The sequence below is a fragment of the Protopterus annectens genome, chromosome 7.part0 (assembly GCF_019279795.1).
Source record: "Protopterus annectens isolate FY-2018-M chromosome 7.part0, PAN1.0, whole genome shotgun sequence".
In the NCBI taxonomy this organism is placed as follows: Eukaryota; Metazoa; Chordata; order Ceratodontiformes; family Protopteridae; genus Protopterus; species Protopterus annectens.
The window spans coordinates 96,495,441-96,521,159 of record NC_056739.1 but is presented as its reverse complement, the minus strand read 5'-3'; the positions used below and the strand labels follow the sequence as shown (position 1 = coordinate 96,521,159).

The window sequence follows — 25,719 nt, the reverse complement described above, 5'->3', positions numbered from 1 at the left end:
GTCAGTTTAGAATTGCCCTCTCAATAGAAGCATTATTTAAAAATACTTTGCAGATGCCAGTTTGAATTTTTTGTCCAGTTCAGTATCCACACAAGTGTCTGTCACAGTAGTGTACTTTTTCTGCTCACTCAATAACTATTACTTCCAAGCTTTTGCTTACACTACTTCAGAGCACCCATATTTTTTATTCATTTATTGTATTTTTAAATTTGAAACAAATAACACTGTAGCAAGCTCCAAACCTTTTGTATAGCCCAGGATATATGAAATAACTGTTGAAATTTCACAGCACAAACAATTCCACAAAAAGTTCAGGCTCCAAACCTTTTTTAATAGTCCAGGATACATAAAAAACTGTTAAAATGCCACCGCACAAACAATTCCACAAAAAGTTAAGCGCTTTCACTTAGGTGTATCCCAAGCTTCCATCAGAACATATATATCCTGGACTATTAAAAAAGGTTTGGAGCCTGAACTTTTTGTGGAATTGTTTGTGCTGTGAAATTTCAACAGTTATTTCATATATCATGGACTATACAAAAGGTTTGGAGCCTGCTATGGTGTTTTTTGTTTCAACAGTTTACCTTTTGCTGCTTTTTTCTGCTTCTTGGTATTTTTAAGTTTCTTAAAGAAGCCTACCCAAGCCTGCCTAAATCTTAGTATAAAAATGTTCCATTCTCTTTCCTCTCTCATGTTTTTCCTTTTGCCAAATATTTCAGCTTTTGACAGGTGTTTAAAAGTACCCTTCTTTTTGACAGCCTTAAGTAGTAAGCATGGAGAAAGGATAAAAGTCTAAAAAATTTCTATGAAAAGAAAAAAGAAAGGGAGAATAGCAGATCCCAAATAAAGAAAGGGAACCTATAAATGTGGAGATTGCAAATAATGCCCCTATATAAGTAACCAGGACACTATAAGGTGACTTCCAGAAATAGAATAGAGCCCTTATTTTAAAACTAATAGCAGCTAGACTATGATGATTCATTCATTTATATGTAAATATTGTGTGTGTATGTGGTGTGTTTTTTATTCCTTTTCACCCCTTTTCTTATAATCCATATATATATATATATATATATATATATATATATATATATACATATTGTTTACATTTGTTTTACATTTGATATACATTTACTTTTGATTAATTTATGGTTGAATTTTTCTGAGCCCTTTGTGTGAGAGAATGAGGTGCAATGTTGCTTTCAGGACACTAGATGGTGAACTTGGATAGTGCATTATATACTATTTTCAGCAATGTTTTAGACATGATATCAGCACTTCCCTATAATGAATTATTGCGTATTACAAGATTGACCAGTGATAGGCAACAAAAAGGATTAGAAATTGAACAAATTTGTAGTAAATTTATTAAAAGAGGCTATAGTATAGAAAATGTAGAACAAGCTAAGAAAAATTTGTTTTTAAAAAATCAAAGTAATAAGCAAGTAATGTATCAGGGTAGATCAGATAAAAATATACATAATAAACAAGTGGAAAAGATACTTTTTGTGACCACTTATGGAGTGTATACAGAGGAATTAGTTAAAATAATTATGTTTTATTGGAAATATTTGACACAAGATCCTTATTTAGGAGATTTGATACCTCAAAGACCTATGGTGTCATATAAGCGTGGAAAAAGTATTAAGGATATGTTAGTACATGCTTATTTTATTTTCCCTACTGTAAAATTAACCAAATGTGTATCTGATTGTGGTTTTAAAGCATGTGGACACTGCAGTATATGTAACCAAACAGTGAATTGTTTTGATCAAATAAATGGAAAGAAATTTAGTGTGAATGACAGTTACAGTTGTAACACAGAATGTATTGTTTATGTGCTTAAATGTGAGTGTAATTTATTTTATATAGGTGAATCAAAAAGAAGTTTTCGTGTTAGATTTTTAGAACATCTAAGAAATATTAAAAATGAAAAGATGGAAAGCCCATTAGGCTTACACTTTAAAAAGTATCATAATAGTGATGGAAATAAATTAGTAGGCACAATTTTAGAAAAAGTGTATTGTGAAAAACGCACATGTATTAAGAATAAATTACAATGCAAAGAAGCATTGTTTATTTTAAAGTTTGATACTTTATGACCTAAGGGGTTAAATAGAGAACTTGATTGGAAATGGTTGCTTTAATTAATTGCTTTTTTAATTGTTTAATTGGAACTGTTTTTATTATAAAAAGGAATGAGAAATAGTTCTTGTTATATTCTGTTAAAAGCTTATGCCGAGGCGCTGGAGAAGAGAAGTCTGTTAAGAAAATAAATCTATTGGATTACTGGCTGAGTCGTTTTTTGGATTATTTTCTTCACTGTGTGGTGTTATATATGTTTTTAATGATTGTTTTATTTTATTTTTAAATATTTATCATATAATTTATGCTAATAAGTTATTTAAGATTGATATAGCAATACTCATTTAATACATGTTTTTGTTATTTTTAGTTTTCTGTTTACTGCTGATATGGTTATTTAGTTATTCTGTATTGCTACGACTATTCATTGAAGTTTAATTTTTAACTGTCAGTTAACATGATGGTTTATTGGATATGGAGTATATAAACCCCAGAGTTGTTTAGTGTTTTACATCTGATGAAATCTGTGAAATGAGAATGTGGTGATTTAGTTAAGCATTTATGTTTTTTTATATTAAAGTTTATTTTGGATTATCCGGAGTTGAGCCTGGTTCCTCTGCAGTGCTTTTTTGTTTGGTTATTGGTTGCTGCACTTTATGTGGTTTAAGCAATGCTTTTCTGCTGTTTTTGGGGTCCTTCTACATAGGTAGAACTGAGAGGGCCTTGAGGAAGCGGGTTTATGAACACATATACGATATAAGTAAAAACAATGAAAACAGTGCCTTGGCTAAACACACACAATGCTGTCATAATGGGAATTTCAAGTTCTCTTTATTGGAGCAGATAAAAACGTACCTAAGAGGTGGTCAGTGGGAGGAATTTATACAGTATAGAGAATTAATGTAGCAAGATGAAATTCAGGCACAGCTGCTTGCCAAAGTAACGAAGGATGACAAATTTTGATAAACTTGAATTTATTTGAAGCGCTTTTCATTTGCACAATGTACAAACTTCTTCAGAAAACAATGTTAACATTTAAAAGTCGTATAAATAGACTCAGGTGTAGTCGTTTAACCAATCGGAATAAAGCAGAACTTCATTCATTACTTCCTTAAAGGCACACAGAATAACTAGATACATTTCCATAAAAAATTGTGTATACTCATATAGAAGTGCATCACTAAAACCCAACTTATAATCATTAATAATGAACTTTTAAAAATAAAATTAAAAATCATTATTAATAAACCAAATTACTCATACATAAAAACGTGATAAATACTAAATAAGTAAATAAATACTAAAGTGACAATGACACTCATTCATCTCCTTAGACTCTTTAGTTTTAAAATACTACTTAAGGAACAGGTTTCATTCAGGCCTGGGAAATTATATGCATTTAATCTAATCTGCCAGGCTAACTCTAGTTCCTCAAGTTGCAAGGGCAAAGGGCCACCCCTAATATCATAGTAAACCTGGTCGATGACCAAGAATTTAAAACTATGTTCATTGTGTCCCTGAATGTGTTTGGCTAAGGCATTATCCTGCTTCTTCCTACTGATAGCATATTGGTGCTCATAAATTCTTTCACGGAGCCTCTTCTCCGTTGTGCCAACATAAAAAGCAGGACAGTGTTGGCACGTAGCCAAATAAACAACCATTTTTGAATTACATTTGTACCTCGATTTTAATCTAAATTGTGTACCTCCTACTGTAACCGAATTCGCCACGTTTACTTGCTTACAAAAATTGCAACTTTGGCATTTATCCATACCTGTTATTCTAGGGTAACTATGCCTTTGTTGTTCAAGAAGTTTTTTTAAATTTTTACCCTTCCTAAAAGTGACACTAGGTATGTCACCCATTTTACTATAGATATTGGGATAAGTTTTAAATAAGTCCCAATTTTTCCGGATAATGTCAATGCAAAAGTGACTGTGTATGGTGTATGTAGTAATAAAACTTGAACAAGGCAGAAATGTGATCAGCATTATTAAAAGTCATTACGTTTGATGTCACTGTCTGCTCAGGTGAAGTTTGTTTGACACCCAATAAAGGTTTGTACATACTGTTAAATCTCTTGTGTTTAACCTCATCAATCAAACTATCAATCAAGGTCTGTGGGTAACCCCAGTGTAAAGACATATATTTCAATAGATGACACTCATCCACAAACTCTATGTCCTGACTCACTATGCGTGCAGCTCTCACCAGTTGTCCCTTGATGACTGAGCGCTTCTGGTGATATGGATGGCAACTTGAGAAATGTAAAAATGAATTGGAATATGTGCTTTTCCTGTGAATTTTGGCCACAAAACTACCCAATTTTCTATTCTTGACTAACCATATATCTAAGTATGCTATTGCTTATGAATTAAATGTAGAAGTGAATTGTAAGAATTGGGTCGACTGGTTAAATTGTTACAAAACATATTTACTAGTCTCTAAATCACCGCTTAGGAGGATAAAAATATAGTCCAAATAATGTGTGTAAAACACTATTCGGTCATTGAGACTAGTATTTTTGAACACATATTCCAATTCCCAGTGAGCCATTACTAAATTTTCTATGCTTGCTCCACATGGGGAGCCCATAGCAACTCCTACTTTTTGTAAGTAGAAGTTATTCCCAAGCATGAAAAAATTGTTGTAAAGTATGAGCTCAAGTAATTCAGTTACTAATGCAATCTCAATATTGGTAGCACCATTTTTCTTAAGTATTAAGCTCACCCAGTCAATCCCTACATCATGTGGGATACACGTGTACAAATCTTTCACATCAACTGCGAGAAAGTTGTAATTCACATTAAATTCTAAACTGTCAATTTTCTTAAGAAACGACCAGGAGTCTTTACATATTTGATGCTCATGTGCCAAGAAACCCTCCCATGAGACCGCTTGTAGATGGTCGTGGTTCTCCAACGTATCCATGTGCCAAGGTTGTAGACTCCACACTGCAGAAATACTTGGCACATGTTTTTATCCTCCTAAATGGCAATTTAGAGACTAGTAAATATGTTTTGGAACAATTTAACCAGTCGACCCAATTCTTACAATTCACTTCTACATTTAATTCAGAAAGCAATAGCATACTTAGATATATGGTTAGTCAAGAATAGAGAATTGGGTAGTTTTGTGGCTAAAATTCACAGGAAAAGCACATATTCCAATTCATTTTTACATTTCTCAAGTTGCCATCCAAATCACCAGAAGCGCTCAGTCATCAAGGGACAACTGGTGAGAGCTGCACGCATAGTGAGTCAGGACATAGAGTTTACGAATGAGTGTCATCTATTGAAATGTATGTTTTTACACCGGAGTTACCCAGAGACCTTGACTGATAGTTTGATTGATGAGGTTAAACACAAGAGATTTAACAGTATGTACAAACCTTTATTGGGTGTCAAACAAACTTCACCTGAGCAGACAGTGACATCAAACGTAACAACTGATGTTAAGTTGCCTCTCTCGCCTTCATTCTTACTGGTTGGGTTCGGAGCCAATCCTCGGCTCCAACTCGGCCATCTACTAAAGCTCAAGAGCTATTTACTGGCTCGAGGCCTCCCCATATCCCACAATGCTTGGCGCTAGATACCCAGATCTCATTTGCCGCTTCAGCTACGAGGTTGCGTTTTTACTGGCTCAGGTCGTATTAATCTTTTTTGGTCTTATTAGCTTAAAATCTACCTCTGTATTTTGTTATATATAGATAGTCTTTCCCTTTTAGTATAATTAGACTGTGTATCCCCTAGTTTGTCCCACTCAGGAAACTCATTTTTTGTTAGAGAGTTTCTACCCCCCCCTTGTTTCTTCTCTTTAGTGGCTAACCCCACCCTTTTTTGTACCTAATAGGAGTAGTGTTTAGCCTTGTAATATTTGTATATATTTTTATTAGTGGATAGTTTTTGTTATTAAATGTGGTGTGATAGTTTTTGGTTGTTATTATTGTTAGTTTAACTAGTGCCGGTGTGTGACTGTTTCTGTGTGCCTTGTTTAAGCACTAGTTTAATTTTCTCTCTTTGGTATCCCCTTCCAGTATGTCCAAGGATACTAAAGTTTCAGGCTTCAAGAAGTGTGACTCGTGCTGTCAGAAGATGTCTCTGACGGACGGTCACACTTCTTGTGTTTATTGCTTGGGTTCCCTACACCTGCAGGACTCCTGCTCGGTCTGTCACGCCTTCAGCCCAAGAGTCCTGCAGGAGCGTAGGAACAAGTGTATTTTGAGAGGCTTACTTAAGCCAGAGGCATCCCTGGCGAAGCCTCAGTCGGGGAAATCCTTAAAGCCCGCCAAACCGTTGGCTTCCAGGTCAGAGCCATCGCCAGGTGGAGCATCTGCCTCCTCTTCGGTTCCGGCTGGAACCGACATCTCTGGACCTCAGTCGGCTCCGACTTTAGTGTCGGAACCGTCTTTGGGCCGAAAATGTTCTAGGTCCCCTTCCCTAGAATCGGTTCGTTCAGCTCCGAGGTCACCATTGCTTCAGTCTGAACAAAGCCATAGGTCCCACTCCTCTCAGTCCTCCAGGCTATCCGATCATGACTTGGAGAGGGTGGTCAGTAGACTCCTTAAATCGCAGGCCCTGGCCAAAATTTTAACCAGCCCTTCTCAACAGACTGTGGCTGTCCCTGTGTCTTCAGCAGTTCCTCCTCCGACTCCCCCTTTGTGTTCGGAGCTGGAGCTGGTTGGGGCTCGAATCTTGGGAATGTCGGAGCCGATACCACACCTTTCGGCTCCTTCGTCAGCTCCGATCTCTTCATTGGTTCCTTCCTTGGAGAGATCTAGGCGCCAGGACTACCTCGTCGGCTCAGAGGGGGCGAGTGGCATCAGACCCTTGTCCGACCCCGTTCTCCCTCTCGGGGCTTCGACATTGGCCTTGGAGCTGTCCCTCTCGGTGCCGGGAGGGGTTCACATCTCTTCTGAGCGGGGACCTTCTGCTCTGCCTGATAGGGGCGCCTTCGAGGTCATGAGGAGCGTGCTGACTCCTGAGTCGGCTTCTCGATCGGCCCCGTCGGCTCCTCCCCCTATGGTGCCTGCATCGGTCTCTGCCCACCCTTCTGACCCCAAGTGTGGAGAACAGACGCTCCAGGTCGTCCCATTGGGTTTATCTTCCTCTTCCGAGGCCTCCCCTGATCATTCAGAGGAGCCCCCTTGGAAGAGAAAATGTAAGAGGAAACATGTCAACTCCCCTGAGTCAGTCACGTCTGATACCGACTTGGAAGATTCGGAAGGGTTCCCAAGATCCCCCTCTGAGGATGTCTCTTTTTCAGACATCCTAGAGATCCTTAAGCAGAGGGGGAACTGGACTGCCCTTAACCCTTCCAAGGACGAGTCTGTATACATGGACACATTTGGTTCTCGCCCTTCCACCTCCTGGGTGTCTCCACCCTTCGACCCGCTGATGGAAGTAGTGGCTCGAAGGGCATGGTCAGCCCTGGACACAGTGGAACCAACTCCCCGCAGGCCCACTAAGTTCATTACAGCCCCACTCAACAAACAATTTTTGGCAAAAAGTGTCCCCGTTGATGCCACGGTGGTTGCAGCAGCCACGAAGAAGGAGTTGGCTGACCCTTCAGTGCCTGTCCATCCACCTAATAAAGAGTCTAGGACAATGGACAGGTACGGGAAACGGATGTTTTCCTCAGCGACTTTTTCTATGCGGTCGCTGAATTATCTGTGCCACTTCACCCGCCTTCAAAGGGATCTTCTCAAGGAACTGGGTAAAACCCTTCAGGATCCATCAGCTGCAGGGGCTCAAGATAAGATTAACTCCCAGCTGGCGACCCTTATCTCAATCGTCAACTCCTCCATGCGGCTCATTTCTTATGCAGCCGATGGGGCGAGTAGGGCTGCAGGTACAGGCGTGGCTTTGAGAAGACATGCCTGGATGCGGTTATGTAACTTTGCTGACCCCTTTAAGGCGTCCTTCACCAATACCCCCTTCAATGGTTCGGCTCTGTTTGGACCACAGGTGAAGAATACCCTTATCAGGTGTGAGCAGGAAGGCAAGACTCTCTCTGCCGTGGGAGTCTGTTTTTCTACTCCCTCTAGACCATACCCTAAAGGTCAGAAGAGTGGGAAAATGTGGTTTCGGAAACCCCAGGGAGTTGTGCCTGACACGCATGGTGAGTTTCCCTCCAGGGGCAGGGGAGGGAACAATAAGAGACGCCGCCCGAGGGGCAGAGGGGGTCCGCAAAATCAGGGTAGCAGATAATCTTTCTCTGACAAACCTTTTCAGCACCCCTGAGGAGCTGCTCGACTGCTCACCTTCGGAGGCAGTCGGGGGAAGATTGTCACTGTACCCAGAAGCCTGGCAATTCCTCACACAAGACAAATGGGTACGGTCTATCATATCCGAGGGTTACAAAATCCCCTTTGTCCACACCCCTGTACAAACAACCAAGTCCCTTCCAAATGTTCCACCCGGTCTAAGGGAACAAGCAGTGCCAGAAATTTCAAAACTGCTAGAAAAACGGGCCATCCAGCCAGTCCCAGCAGATCAGCAAGGATCCGGAATTTACTCCAAGTTCTTTTTGGTACCAAAAAAGACAGGGGACTGGAGACCCATTTTGGATCTCAGCAGGTTAAACAAATCTGTTCAAAGAACGAAGTTCCGGATGGTCATGCTTCAGTCCATTCTACCCTTTTTGGGTCAGGACAATTGGATGTGCTCCATAGACCTTCAGGATGCGTACTACCATATCAAAATGGACAGGCGCTCCAGAAGGTTTCTCCACTTCCGGCTGGGAGCCAGTCACTATCAATTCAGAGCCCTGTCCTTTGGTCTCACCACAGTCCCCAGGGTGTTCACCAAATGCATGGCAGTGGTTACGGCTCACCTGAGATGGCGAGGATTCCAGCTGTTTCCATATCTAGATGACTGGCTCCTTACTGCTTCCACCAGGCATCAGCTACTGCGAGTCAGGGATTATACCATCCAAACTTGCTCCGAGCTAGGTATCTCAATAAATTTCGAAAAGTCTGCATTGTCGCCTTGTCAGTCTATAACCTTTATAGGCGCAAGATTAAATACAAAAGATCTGTCTGCAAAACTTCCTCTAGACAGAGTGTCAGACATTCGCCGACATGTGCAGGTCTTACTACAGTGCAAAAGGATTCAGGCCAGATTTGTACTAAAAACGTTGGGTCTCATGGCAGCAGCAATCATACTAGTTCCCTTGGCTCGTTTTCACATGCGGATTCTTCAGTGCATGCTTTTTACTAAATGGTCCTTTCAACAACTTCCGATGTCTCACAAGATAATAATCACTCAATCATGCAAAGACCACTTGGCGTGGTGGATGGTCTCCCCTCTAGTACTCCAGGGTAGACCATTTGTTCTTCCTTTTCCTGTTGCCACAGTTTTCACGGATGCCTCCCTGATTGGGTGGGGGTGGGGGGGCATTTTCAGGGCAGGACTGTCCAAGGCACTTGGCAACCTCTAGAGTACTACCTGCACATAAACGTCTTGGAGATGAGAGCGGTGCTTTTAGCGTTGCAAGCTCTTCAGGACTCTCTACCCACCGGGACTATTGCAATTCAAACAGACAATATGTCTGTAGTGCGGTACATCAAAAAGCAGGGCAGAACCAAGTCCTATCCCTAATGTGGAGAAGCATTCAGACTCTGGCAGTGGGCGATCTCCTCTCAACGGTTTCTGATAGCAACGCACGTCCCCGGGAAGTCCAACGTCATAGCGGACAGGCTAAGCAGAGCTATTCTCATGCCTCACGAGTGGTCTCTCAATCAGTCAGTAGCGGACAAAATTTTCCGCAGATGGGGTCAACCTTGCTGTGACCTTTTCGCAACTCCTCTCAACAGCAAGTGCGACAATTTCTTCACTCTCTTTCCCCTTCCCGGGCACTCCCCCAGAGACCATCTAGTTCACGATTGGCCCCGGGGCCTTCTCTATGCATTCCCACCCTTTCCCCTAATTCCCAAACTAATTCAGAAGGCGACCGCATTGGGATCCAGGATGATCCTCATTACCCCTTACTGGCCTCGACAAATTTGGTTCCCATTCCTGCATCGTCACCTACTGGAGCAGCCTTGGAATCTGGACCCATTGCCAGACCTCTTGGTCCATCAGTCAGACGGGCTGCACCAATCCCTTCAGTCTCTCAACCTCAGAGCTTGGTTGCTCCACTTCCAACCTTAGCCAGGCTTCCACATATTTCTCAGCCGGTGTGTGAAATCATCCTTTCTTTGCACAAATCTACCACCAGGAAGACTTATGCTAGTAGGTGGAAACGTTTCTCTTTCTGGGTAGAGGCTAGGAATATAGAACAAACCTGAATCAGGCTATTGATCTACCTGTCTTTTTGGGCCTCCCAGTTTCTAAGTAACCTTATCCAGGTGGTTGTCCTCTATTATTACTTTGATTTATCAGCTGAGACATAAATAACTTATTGTTTTGGCTAATATTTCTACACCTGAGTCTATTTATATGACTTTTAAATGTTAACATTGTTTTCTGAAGAAGTTTGTACATTGTGCAAATGAAAAGCGCTTCAAATAAATTCAAGTTTATCAAAGTTTGTCATCCTTCGTTACTTTGGCAAGCAGCTGTGACTGAATTTTATCTTGCTTAGCTGTTTAGTGTGCTTTCTTGGTTATCGAATTAATGTAGTAGTTAGACTTCAAAGCAAATTAGCATCCCTGACTGAATGAACATATTTCAATTATTTCTGTTTTCAAATTAAAGGCAGCAAAGTTGTAATTAGGAGTTTTTAAATGAAGTGATTATGGGTGTATTAAATGTAGTGATTATGGGTGTATTAAATGTAGTAATTTATGCAGTCATTTATACGTATTTGTATGTGTTAATTATTTCTGATGTATGTATATGAATTATTAAGGTGTTATACTTTTAAGAAGTCTAAAGGTCTCACCCTGTTCAATTAGATATTCAATTAATGCTTAAATATATATTGGAAGGAAGTGGTTAATAAAATTTTAGTTCTGATGAAGTTCTGGATGTGAACAGGAAGAAAATGCTAAACTTGTTCAAATTAAATGTTTTGGATTTTCCAGTGGTGCCGCCTTTCATTTGGATTATATTTGGGCACATTGTGTTCACTCTGTGTTTCCAGCACATAGCTGAGGAGACAGTTCTTTGTGCATTTTATTCTAGGTGTATATTTGTGTTACCTGCCTACACCCACTTTTTTGACTTGTCATTCTTGAGATTTGTAAGTCCTTTGGGCAAAGACTTATGATAGATAGAAACAACATGGGGAAATTAGCTGATGACTCTTCCTGTCAGCCATCAAAAACTACAAAGAAAATGTATACTAACAGTATGCTAAAGAGAAAGGCAAGTGTAATGAAAAAGAAAAAGAAGGAATGAAAGACTGAGAGAAGGAAAAGAGACATTCTGAGACAGAGCTGGGTAAGCTGACAGATGTCCTTTATCATCTTACCCAGCACCGAAAATACCTAGACCATCAGGGCAAACCCCTGTATTGGATTAAAGTATATTGGAGCTGCTGATTTCTTGACCTACTGATGCTGACGCCATAATAATTCATGATAAGTCCCCAAGAAAAAAAAAACTCCCAAGGTTCATGAGCTCCAGACCCCATTCTGTGTCCTCCTTTAGGTCTAAGAGGTCCACCAGGATTGTTGTTGATTTTGACTGGGACTGAATGATGAAGGCCTTTGTAAAAGTTCACATAGACATGAGAATCTTCATGCCCCCCTTCACACCCAGGATGGACAGAGTAGACACTCCCATTCCAGTTACCGTTGCTCCTTCCCCAACACCCATCTCTTTGCCAATGGCTTCACCCTGAAGCCATTCCTGATTGTCCTTCTGTTGGTGCTGACAGCACCTTATATTTGACACACTCAACTCCAAAAACCTTCGGAGTTGAGCATGTCTTGGAGCCAAAGAGTCAGCACTGATATCCAACATTACCTCACTGTCTTCAGTGCTTTATTTGTGAGCTCTGATTTTAGTTTTGGACCTGACTGGCCCTTCAGCATCCAGGATGCAGCTGTTGGTTCCATCAGACTTGTTGACTTTAGACTTGGAGACAGCTTGGTTACTGCCTTCCTTGGTGCAATCGGTATCAGCTTTGGTGTTTGAGAGATTTGAGACAATTATTGCCCACCATCCTATGTGAGAAAGGGATGCTCTTTCAGTTTTCTGTCCTCCCTCTCATTCCAATGTATCTGAGACTTTCACCACATATTTTCTCTTCCACATACATCCCTGCTCTAAAGTCCTCATACCTTCCTTTCAGCAAAGATGTAGGGACATTCAGTTTCTTTGGAAGACCCCCCCCCCAAGTTGTGCATGAAATGTCAGTGTAAAAAGAGACATACAGATTCCTCAACAGAACCTTGATGAAGAAGGAGATTCTCCCCATAGTCCCTTTGAAGACTTCACATTTAGAGAAAATATGGAAATTATGTGGTAGAGGGCGAACTGGCCTACCAACATCCCTTCTGTGGATGAGTAAGGGCTTCTCTAGGCTATAGAGCTGGATTATCTACTTCCTGGATGGTCCATATGGTGGCAGATAGGACATGACAAAAGCTTAGTGTGGTGGAATTAATACCTCAGAAACCAGATAAGGTACTAAGACCTCATAAGGATGTCCATTTTGTAGTAAGGGACCTTTGATTGATTCCATTGTGGTTGCAGAAGCTGCAGAAAAGGAACTATCAGAAAAGAGCTCCATTGTTCATTATTCCAATAGGGAATCTAGGATTATGGACAAATTTGGAAAGTGGGCTTAAGTCTAGGGAACCTTTTCCCTGAAGGTGCTGAACTATGTTTTGCACATGGTATGATTATAGGGAAATCTAGCTGAATAAACTCTGGATTCCCCCCTGGAGAACCCCATGTCAGACACAGGGAAACAAATGGAAGCCCACTTTTCTATCATGTTGTCTATCACCAGTCTGTCCATGAGGCTACTATCCAATGCAACCGATGGGGCAGTGGAAGCGGCAGGCACTAGCAAAGCCATTTGCCTGGTTGAGGTTATTTATGTGATCCTGAGGACAACTTTAAGGCATCCTTTTTGAATGCCCCCTATTGCAGATCATCACGATTTGGTCAGTAAGCGAAGGAGACTTTGATGAAGAACAGGAGGGGAAATGCTGTCTGATGCCAGAGTCCAATTTGTAACTCGTCAAAGGTTCTATTAAAGGAGCCAGAAGTGCAAAAAGGGTCTCTGTATTAAAAAATCCCAGTAAAACATCCTATGACTGCTCTTTGGAAGGGCCTGTTGTGGTGGTGGTGGTAGTGGGGTCCTTTAAAGGGAACCACTCCAGGGGCAGAACCAAGAGTTTAGAGGTCCTTTTGCAGGGGAAACCCTTTTGTCACTCTTGAAAAGTTGCCTGAATGCTCCTCTTTGGAGGCAGCTAGGGGATGAATCTCTCTTCACCAACAAGTTTGTTGGACATAACAGAAGACACCTGGGTGAAGAAAATAATATCCATAAGCTAGATTATATCTCCACCCCCAAGCAAAATACTAAGGCCCTTTCAGAATTTCTTCCCACCAGAAAAAAAGGAACATACTGATAAATTTTACTGTCTTAGCAAAAATGAGCTATCAAGAGGTCATCTGGAGTGTAATCATAGCTGGTGCTACCATGAAGGCGAATGCGTGCTCGAGTTCCACTTTAACAACAACAAAAAAAAAAAAAACGCACACCTTACAGTCCAGATTAACTTGAGAGACTGCAGGGATCCGAGTTGTTTAGTTAGCAGCCACATACGTGACGTGGCTGCTGATTAGTCCTATTGCTCTCGCCCTCTCTTCCCACTCTTTGCATTGGGTAAAGCAATGAGCGAGAGTGAGAGAGTGGCAATGGAGCCTTCTCCAGAGGCATGCGTGAATTTTATTACTGCTAATTGAAAACTAATCCACAGTGACAGGCATATAGTTTCTTTTCAGGTAAGTGTGAAAAAAAATGGTTTCGTCTGACTTTTTTTTTTCCAACCAGATATACATATTGCATTTTTTTTCTGGCAGGGCCAATCATATGCTACATATTGCATTTTGTTTCCTGGCAGGGTCAACCAGATATTATCTGTATTTTTTTTTCCTGGCAGGGTCGACCAGATAATTTATGTATTTAATTATTTATTATTTTTGCAGGATTGACCAGATACTGTTTAAAATGAAAAGGTGGACTAGTTGTATATTTGTTCTTTGTTTCTAACATCCTGGGCCTGGAGTTTGGTAGGGTCAACCAGATCATAGTAGAAGATGAAATCTGCAATGGGCTGGCTGTTTTGGGGTCAGTCAAGATAAATAAGACTGTTTGTCAATGTGGGACAATGCTTATCTGCAAATAGAATGACTGCAGTTCTGTCTTGCTTTGTTAATTAATGACAGTGTTCTCTTTTTTGTTGCTGAAAAATTAAATTTTGATTATGTAATCTGTGTGCAATTTTTTTGTGCGATAAATATGTCAATAAATATGTCAATTTAAATCATTATTTCCTTTTTGTATAATTTCAATTTTAATTAAAAAAGTAACTTATTTGTAAAACAAGGGGTGCACTAATATGTTTTTCCTAGGGCGCAAAACAACGTAACACTGGCAATGAGAGTAATGAAAATTCTTTTTTGTTACCAAAGAAGACCAAAGACCTCAGTCTCATTCTGGATCTCAGCAGCCTAAATCTGCATGTTTTTTTTTGGTCTGTGTGCAGTCCATTCTTCCACTCCTATAGGATGGGGACTGAATGTGCTAAATAGACTTTTAGAATGCTTACTACCACACAAGATCACAAAACTGTCCAAAATGTTCCACCACTTTCAGCTGTCAGCCAGTCATTACCAATTTTGAATATTGCCCTTTAGTCTCACTACAGCCCCAGGGTGTTCATCAAGTGTATATCGGTGGTCAACTGCATCTTAGGCTGCAAGGGTTCTGTGTGTTCCCGTGTCTAGACAACTAATTACAAACACAAAGGAACCATTGATCCTATCAATAGATTATGTACTCCATTTGTGTCACTCCTTGGGTATCTTCATAAATTTAGGAAAGTCAAATCTGGAATCTTCTCAGTCTTTGAAATTTATAGGTTGTCATCTAGACACCACGGGAACAGCAAAACTTCCAGACAGAAAGCAAAACTTCCATACAGAAGGCTGATCTCTCAGGCTACAAGTACAACAAATTCTCAAATATAGCAGTGTTTCAGATCCTATCATTCTTTGCACACTAGGCACCCTGTTAGCCTCCATAATGTTAGTTATCCACACCAGGTACTACATGAGAGTTCTTCAGTGGACACTCAGTGTTCAATGGTTTCAGTCTGTCCACCCACATCATCAGCTCATAAAACCATCTTCAGTTTGTGGCAACCACCTGAAATGGTGGATTCTGTCTACCATTATTCATAAGGGATGACCCTTTGTTCTTCCATTACCATTGGCTACAGTTGTCGTGGACACTTTCTCTTTGTGGTAGGGGAGACATTACAGAACAGTTCAAGGAATGTAGTCACAAGAGGCTCACTTTCACATTAGTCTTCTGGAGATGAGGGCAGTCCTCCTAGCAGGTACTTCTGGACTTCCTTTCCCCGTCTGTGATTTATAAACACACAGACAATACATCAGAAGTAACAAACAAGGAGGAACCCATTCCTACCTCTTGTGCTGGGATGCTGTGAAAGTGTGGCAATGGGTGTTGTCTTCATAGTGCTTTCTAATAGCAGTGCACATTTCAAGTTGGACTGACTAGTCTTCTAGCAGATAGACTCAGCTGTTGCATCCTTATGTCTCATGAGTGGTAACTCAATCATACAGTGGCAGCTACAGTATTCATCCACTGGGACCAGCCTTGCTCTGGTCTCTTTGCATCTCCCCACAACAGCAAATGCAGCAGCTACTTTGCCGTAATCCCATCCATCTTTGGCCACCTGAACTTCTGTACACCTTCCCTCCTTCCATTAACAACATAGTTCTTACAGAAGACATTTGTGTGCAAGGTAGCAGTCATAGTCATAGACATAGCCCCATTGTAGCCAGAAAAATATGGCTGCCAATGTTCTGGTCTCATCTGATGTGACCTTCTCCCCCATAGGCACTGGATCTCACAAGATAAGGAGTTTAATTCAGAAATTGTTTTTGTTGAGCTAACTGAAACAAAAATAGTGTTTCATGAAAGGAAAGATGCTTTAAGGAGGAAGAAGAGGCAGGCACAAATGGAGGCATTGTGAGAGCTTCAAGCGAACCACATGGTTTCACCAATACCAGAAATGGCCAATAATCAAGTATAGTTCAGATTTTAACTGCTTCTCAAGAACAATAGTAGAAGTCTATATAAAAGTAATTGGGAACATTTTCCTTATGGGCAGTCAGTCAAGGATTACACCCTTTCTCAGCACAGATTCTTTCAGTTCTACAATTTTTAGCAGTTTTTTTTGTGACACAGGTGCCAGTTACTCCACAGTGAAAGTCCAGCTAGCTGCATTTCTAACTTACGTTCAGGCCTAAATTCTAATGACACTGACTCTGTAAATATCTTCTTAAAGGGCACATTTCTCCTGAAACCACCACCTATTAAATATCCCACTCTCCCATGGGATCTTTCATTAGTAGTTCAAGCTCTCACAGTACCTCCATTTAAGCCTGCTTCTTCTTCCTCCTTAACGCACCTTTCATGGAACACTGTATTTTTGGTTGTTCCTTAACTTGCAAGCAACCACATCTGTTTTTCATAAAGATGGAGATTCACTCAATCAAAACCTTTCATTCATTCTGAAAGAAACCTTGGAGATGATCTTAAACGAAACTCTTCATTTGCCTGTCTTCTTCCCAAATAATTCTAACAAAGGAGAGTGCCAACTTCACACCCTAGACAAATATTGTTAAGCAAGGTTCTATCTTCATAGAACAAAATCCATAAGGAAACATGGCCAACATTTTATATCCTTTTCCAAAACCAAACTAGGGCCAAAATCTCAGAAATCACTGTATGTAGATCTACTCTTCCAAGGACATTCCACTGCCATCAAGAACTAAGTTTCATTCCACAAGATCTGTCTCAGCCTCTGTGGCTTATTTCAAGCATTCTGTAATAGATGATATCTGTGCTGCAGCAACATGGTCAACATTTCACACCTTTATCAAGCACTGTAAACTTGACCTTGCACTGAGGTTCAGAGCTGCCTTTGGTTCCAGCATTCTCAGGGGTATCCTGTCATGAAGCTAGTTTGAAAAAAAGTAGCTGGGTATTCTTTCCCAACAACTGAGATGGATGGAGAGAATAACATAGGATACAAAAATCATGTGCTTACTATATAGATCCTTATTGTCCTTTTCCATCCATCTTGCTGACTGACCAACCAACCAACCAACCTGCTACCAAACTGTCACCTACAGTTGTGGATGAATCTGCTAGAACTAAGCATCAAGTCTTTCCCCAGGTTACCTTTTTTCTAGTGTCTTAGTATCCAATATAGGGTAAACTCAGACACACACAAAAAAAAATCAAAAACAGTAAACGTAAACATACATTATTGAACCAGTCAACATAAAATAAAACAACTTAAACTTAGGGGTAAAACTATTTCATCAGTAAGCTCTAATGTCTCAGAGAGACTTCATCAGACTGACAAGACAAAGTTAGAATCACATTTAAATACTTTATCCAGTAAAGTCCATGACTCAATCAATGTTTCAGTTTTCTCCTTTTTACGTAAATCTTAAAATTTCCTTTGCCATTTAGACCAGGGGAACTGCAGACAACCAACTTTAGTTGCCAGCAATACTCCCGCCACCCAACTTATCTTCCGCATCAAATCTGACAAGAAACTTTTTTACCTCACCAACAGACTGCCTGTTTTTTTATTTTACAGGGTAAACTCAGTCAGAGAGACAAGTGGGAGCACAGTGTATTATGGGGGGAGCTTGAGTGCTGGATAAGCTTCTGAGTGAAAGTTTGCTGGCTCAAATCTACAATGAGAGCATATAACCCACCTATCAAGATGGACAGAGAGGGACAATAAGGATATTGTTAGGTAAATACATAACTTTCAGTTCCAGCTGTTACAACTTTTGTTTATAGATGTTGACAAAATAATTACGAATGTCCTACCTTCTTGCTCCACATCTTCATGTTCTGTAAGAGACAAAAGAAAGTTATTAGCCTTATCTAGTATTATGCCATGTAGTGTGTGGTGACAGTGAAAAATATATGTCAATCTGTTTAATAACACTGTAATAGTTCAGTTCTTCATGTCTTAAAACAAGTCGCAGAGATTTGTCCATCAATTGTATTGCAACATGTGGGTACCAGATAAATTATAAGTCAGTCCTAAATATTGCAAAGTTCATCACTGAGAAGAGAGAAAACTAGTAGACTATGTTTGCATACAAAGTACAACAAAAAAAACCAGTATGGGGTACATGAGGAAGGAGGTGTAAAGGAAAAATGCAGCAAGTCCCGGAAATCAACATCATTGCACACCTCTATTAGAGAACAAATAGAAGGAAGGGATAAAGCTTTGTGTTCACCACATTGTGTGAAATTCTGTAAGTACAAAAAAAAAGACTAATGCTAACATAAAAATGTAGCTAAATATGTGATGAAATGATATGTCACTAGCAAGCTAGCTAGTAAGAAAAATGTGAGAGCATGGCTGATGAACATTGAGGGATAAAACAATCAGATCTGCTTTTTGCCTTTGTGATCTACAGTTCATAACAGAAAATTATAATCCATCTGGCTAATAACAGTTATGCTGTTCCACAGCCTACTATGCTAGCTGCCAATGTGGGCCATTTCAAGCTTAGCCAGTTTCCCTGTTTGTGATCAAATTAACCTATCACATGTATTTAGAGACTGGCCTTGCCCATCCCATGGTTAATAATTATATATTACCCCTAATGAGAATAAATGGAATCATACCATAGATAATTTAAGGGGACCCATTTAGGAGCTGCTTCTGTCCATTAGTAGTACAGGGGCAATCCTGGGGTGAAGTAAATAAAAGTTTCCCATGCATAGGTCCAAGTTGTGCTTGAATATGGACAGAGATTAATTTTGTTTTATGTGGATGGAAATGTACTTATTTACTTAACCACCCCCCCTTACAGTAGTCTGAAAAACTACAACTCAGATGTATCATGTACATATACACATATATAGAGAAAGAGAGAGACAGAGAGAATCACTTAAATTTAAAATTCAAGTGAAGGCATGATAATTAGTTAAAATATATCACTGGATGACTATTCAGTCAGCTCCATCAGCACATCTGATCCAGTAATTTTTTTCAGAAGCCTTAGGTGAAATCTGTCCTTTTACAGCATTCTGCTGTCATGTGGCTGCACTGTGATGTATAGATGTGAGAAATGATCCTTATGAATATGTTCTTGTTTACTAAACCAGCTGCTGACCCTGATGCAGTCTGGAAGGTTGGTGAAAATGTTTAAAAGTATGTGCTGCTAGAGCCACTCTATGGCAAGAGATAAAATCCAGACTATGTCACAGGTGACCTAGGTTTGAAGAGCGGCTTGAGTGTCTGTAAGAATGGCAAGGGAGGATGGGAGTGAGTGGCTGCTGGCTGCTAACCCACCCTTGGGAGGGAGGTGACTCTGGTTTGCTACATGGGTGACATCTAGCTGTTTACCGTGTGGAGCTCATGTCTGTCAAGCCTGTGCTGCGGTGTTCATTAGCACTGTGAGCTGAGAGGAACTCTTAAAGGGCAGCTATAGCAGAGGTCATAAAAGCTACTGCAGGGAGGGGAGGGGAGATGTTCCACTGAGAGAAAGGGTACGCCAGCTCACAGGATCAGCTAAGCTGACCTGCTCCCTACCACCCAGCTTTTTCCTGGGTATGAATGAATGGCTGTAGGGATTTCACCTGCATGGAAATCCCCAGCACTATCAATTACAGAATAAATAGGATATTTGGGTGCAAGTAGAGGGACCAGTGGACTCGGTTCTGCGTGAATGAAAAAAAAAAAGGCATGTTACTACTAGATGTAGATCCTGTAGCAGTCCTGATTTTGATGTTTGATTCTCACAGCCTCTATTTCCTTAATGTCTAACTTTGAGCAAGTCATGCAGCCAGGCTCTACTCCCATATGACTCCTAAATTGGACCGTGTGTGTCCATCAGGCTTACCCGGTTAACAGATATGATTTATTCTATTCTTTTTTTTTAAATACTTTTATTCAATTATCACTTATAACATAGGCAAAATTACATTTATATAAAAATAATCAAACCATATTAACAAGTTCAGATGTACAAACGTTATACATCACATATATTTTTATATATCATATAGTAAAAAACAATATTACATAAATTGTTCAATTCCTGCCTTCTCTTAAAACTCATTCCATCTTCAAAACATTTTTTCTGCATGCATTGTTCCCATAATTTCCATTTTTCTTTGTAATTTACTCCTATTCTTTCCTAAAGATCCCACTGCTTGTTCTTTTGTCTCTGTTACTATATTCACTGCTTCAAGTATAGTTAGTTTAACATTTTGATTTCCCTTTTCTAGCAATTGCTTTTTTGGTAGCCAGCAGAATTAAATTTGACAAGGCCTTATTATGTCTAGGCAATTCAGATTCTGTATCCCAGCTCAAAAAGTAATTCCCTAAATTTACCCATATTTGCTTGCCCAGTCTTCCTGATAGAGTACTCTAGGAAGGTCATAAAATCTGCCAGCTCGTTACACTCTGAGAACATATGTTCCCAGGTACCTCTTTCTTCCCCATTACACCTCCAATATTTCCCATCCAGCTGAGGAAAAATTTTCCCATCCAGCTGAGGAAAAGTTCTGTAGAGTCTGCTTGGGGTATAAAAATATGTAAGCAAACACCTCCAGTACCTTTCCCTTGCTAGTTATTTGTTCCCAATACCTTGGTTCCTTTGCCAGCTTCCTCCAGTAAATTCCTGGCCCCTCTTGTCTATTCTCTATATCCCTAATTGCAGTCATCCCTGTTGGCAGAATCTCCTTTCGCATAGGTTCATAGGTATGTACTAGGCTAATGGCCCTGGAGCCTTTACAAGCCTAGCCCATAGGATTACCCTGGCATCATGCCACCTAACCTTAATTCTCAGTGCCTCTGTCGAGTAAAACCACTGGAGTGATCCCTGGGGTAAATTTTCTATTTCCCATCCACTCATCAAGATTTCTCTTGAAGACGGCCAGTGAGGCGCTCCGCTTGACATATATGGGAAGTCTATTCCATAGCATGGGCAGTCTCTGGGTTATGAACCTGTCCCTTCAGCTTGGTCTGTTGATTGTGGTAATGAGGTTGAGGTCTGTGGGGCGTGTATTGGGGAGGGATTGGGATTTCTTTAGATGTAGCATTTCTAACAGTACTGAGTTAGACATGGCTTTGTAAGTCAAGCAGAGAGCGCCTCTAAGTAGGCAATATGAAACAGAGAATAGTTGTAGTTTTTTGAGTCTGTCCATATAGGACAAGTGTTTAAGGCCTAAGATCCTCTTTATTTTTGCTGCCTCTCCAGTTGTTGTAGGTGTCATGTTGGCTTAGTTCTTAGTATACTTTCTGCTATTTTATGCATATCATATTCTGGATGGCTCTTACTGTTCTCTTTAATTATTTGGATCCAAAATCCCAGTCTTTCCTTATTTCTTGAGTTACCCCATGCTTCATCATCATTCCTTTCCACTTTCAATTATAGTTTTCTGTTTGTGTTATGTATGAGCCTTAACTGTTTAGCTCTAAATATGTATCTCTTCAAATCAGGTAATCGTAGTTGAAAGGTAAATTAAAAATGCTGGTTACTGCCACAGCACGCTTGCTTATAAAAAAGATAAGTAAATGGATAAATAACTCAAGCAAGCATTGACAGAGTGAGAAATAACCTTCTATGTGTAAAAAATCCAAGTAATCCGGTCTTCTGAGACAAATAATTCAGTTTATTACACAGATAAACCACAATAAGCGCTTTCACTAACTAGTAGCTTCTTCAGATCACAAACAGGAAGCACAGGAACCATGTGCTTTAAATATCTGCATGTTAATTAATCAACCAACTTTTAAAGCAGAAGCGCCATAAAACCTAAAAACTAAATATATAAACATAAAATCATCTCAAGATGCAACAGAAATAAACAATGGTGTATGCATATTACTTTTAAAAATTAAAATAACTTCATTCCATAAGAAACAATAAAATTGAAGTAAATATAAGAACATGTTGTGAGCAGCATACTATCAAGTACAGTATATACAGCCTAATACATAACTGCATGTGATAGTCATATTATTAATAATACGAGGCAACTTAGAAACTATACATAGTAGATGCCATCAAAAACGTGAAACCATATACAAGTCGAAGAGCTATTATCAACCAAAGTGATACTTGGTATAATAAGGTCAGTGCATAAACAAAGATGTATATCTGCATATGTATAAAAATGTGTATATAAATGTAGTGTCTTAATAAATATATATATCTAAATATAAAAGAATGAATGAATGTGTACAAAAATATAAATAAATAAATGAATAAATAAATAAGTTATTGTCTAAAAATGAAGCTAAAACCATTAATATTAACAGTATTACAATAAAAAGTGAAAAAATTACCCAAAATGTGATATATGTATGTGTATGTATATGTATGGGAACAAATATCAGGGCACATTGAATTCTTAAAAATTTCAGAACTTAGTGTGCCTACGTTTCTTTAGGTGTGGTCTGATAGATGCCCTTTCATTTAAACCATGACCTTTATCAGCTCTCAGCAAAATAACCCACCTACTTTCTCTATCTTCGGTATGATTCATGATGTCACCTCCTCTTACATTAACATTCATTTTCTCCAGCACCCTAAACATGAACTTGTGTTCAGGACTTGTTTGTGTCACATGCTTGGCCAATGCATTCTGCAGATTACCTTTCTTTATTTATATTATAACAGTGTTCCCTTATTCTGTCTCTTAATACCCTATTCGTTTTACCAACATAGAAACATGAACACAGTTCACATACAGCAAGGTATATGACATCAGGTGTCATACAGTTGGCATTGGCTCGGGTATATATTTCCCTCTGTGTATCTGGATGTATAAATACTATGCTAGAATCTATTGAGGAGCAAAAGTTGCATTGTCCACAAGGTGTGGTTCCATAACTAAGACTCGGGTGTGTATTCTTGTTTGGTGGATAACAAAGCAATCTTTTAAGATTCTTCTTATTCCTATAGGTAAAGGATGGAGAATCACCTACAATGTTTGTCAATATGACATCAGTTTGTAGTATGTTCCAATTTTTGGAGATGATCTCTAATTTGTTTATTATCTGCTGTATATGAAGTCAGAAACCTAACTTTTGCATTTGTGACTTCTTTGACATCATTCATTACTATAGGCTTGGGCCCAAAATATGGGGTACCTGATGTCGAACGTAAACTTAGAGCATTATCTAATTGTAAATCTACCTCCGTAGAATTATAACCTCTCTCAGCAAACTTCTCTCCCAAGTCATATAAGTCTGCCATAAAGCCTTTGTCATTGGAATTCAACCTAGACATTCGTAGGGTCTGTCCTTTGACTATGTTACTGAAAACATACTGAGGATGCATACTAGTTCTGAATAGTAAAGTGTTCCTATAACAGGGTTTCCTAAAATCCCAGTGTTAAACATTCCACATTCGAGTTTTTCGACATATAAATCTAAAAATTCAATTTTCAATAATGAATATTTTATTGTAAATTTCAAACATGGTGTAATGTTATTCAAAACCATATTGAAACTAAGCAATTCTTCTATATTACCATCCCATAGAATAAACACGTCATCCACAAAACGTCTATAAAATCTTACATATTTCTTAAACATGTATTCTTTGAATAATAACTGTTCTTCCCAGTAAGCTAGGAACATATTGGCGTAGCTGTTGGCACAAGGAGTGCCCATAGCTACTGCCTAATTGCTGATAAATATTATCAGTAAACATAAACACATTATTTTCCAGCACTAGCTCAAGGAAATGTACCAACAAGTCAATTAAAACATTGCCATAGGTACTATGTTCTGTAAGATATTTACTAACATAAGTTAGACCAAGATCATTAGGGATGACTGTAAACAATGATTGTATATCAAAAGTTACTAAAATCAGATTTTGGATAGTATCCATTTGATTATTAATATAGTACAAATCTGTTAAAAACTGTTTAGAATCACGTAATACAAATTCATTATTGTTTAAAATACACCTTAAATGTTTCTCAATAAAAACTGACAAGTGCTCCGTAACCCATCCTTGCCCTGAGACTATTGGTCTCATGGGTGGCTTGGTAATGCTTTTGTGTATTTTGGGTATTCCATGTATAACTGGGATGGTAGGCATCTTAATATATAAATAATTGAACTCATTTCTATTTATTAAATTACTTCTATAAATATCTGTTAAAATATCATGTACATATGCACACATGTCATGGACCTTAGTAAAATCAGTTCTTGTATAAAACACATCACTTAACATATTATACATTTCATTCTGATAATCTATGGTATCAAGTACCACTATGCCAGAGCCTTTATCTGCTGGCCTAATTGTTATATTTAAATCATTTCTTAAGTTATGAAGGCTCTTTCTTTCGTGGTATGACAGATTATTATTAAACATAAAATTAGAATTGTTCAGTCTCTTTTTATGGCGCTTCTGCTTTAAAAGTTGGTTGATTAATTAACATGCAGATATTTAAAGCACATGGTTCCTGTGCTTCCTGTTTGTGATCTGAAGAAGCTACTAGTTAGTGAAAGCGCTTATCGTGGTTTATCTGTGTAATAAACTGAATTATTTGTCTCAGAAGACCGGATTACTTGGATTTTTTACACATAGAAGGTTATGTCTCACTCTGTCAACGCTTGCTTGAGTTATTTATCCATTTACTTAGGTAATCGTAGTGTTTTATTTTATTCTTAGTAGAATGTAACTCCCATAATCACTGCTCCAACACAGCAATGGTGGGACTAAGGTTGAAATACTACTGGTTCAACAGTCCAACTCCCTGAACTAAGTGCTGTGTGAGAGGTGATTTGCTGCTGACACTGGAAATCTGTTTTCAACTTTGGACTGCAATGCAGAGCTCTCATTGATTAAAAGCTGTATACACTGTAAAGTAAAGTCAGAATATGGTAATGAATAATGCACGAGTCTTACTGTGCAGTAGATAACCATTGGCTGATTATAACGCCTATATTCTTTACTGTAAGTTAGAGCCACATTTGAAAGGAATGAATTTGCACTGTGGCAGTTATACTGTTGTGCGTAGCTGCTCTAATTTAGCAAAATGTGATCTTTTATGTAAGCCATAGCCTGTTATTTAATATTAATGAAAAGCCTGTCTTGTCTAAGTGGCATTCATACTGTATGCATTTCTAATCTGTGTGCTGTTATGTGTATAGTTTGTGTGGTCTACCTAAAGAAGTACCAGTTATATATGAAAGTCCATTACATGAGATTTATTTCTGCCTAATGACATAATTTGCTTCTCACACTTGTAATCTTCTACACATTGTTGAAATTGTGTGTACTGTGATAATGGCACACTATATGTTTACCTCTAGAAATTACAGTTTTTGAATGTTTCTAAATGTGTGTTTCTAAAGATTAATGTATATGTGAGTCTGCATGTGTGTATTTATGTCTATTT

General features: G+C 39.1%; 1 protein-coding gene across 1 annotated transcript in view; it reads right to left on the bottom strand.

The window, feature by feature from the left end:
* The window catches only part of LOC122805891 (troponin T, cardiac muscle isoforms-like), an 859,218-nt gene that overhangs the window by 637,943 nt on the left and 195,556 nt on the right, over positions 1-25,719 (bottom strand). The window contains exon 6 of the mRNA XM_044076139.1: positions 18,154-18,177. Within this exon, the coding sequence (XP_043932074.1) occupies positions 18,154-18,177 (24 nt within the window). The remainder of the gene's footprint in view (positions 1-18,153; positions 18,178-25,719) is intronic.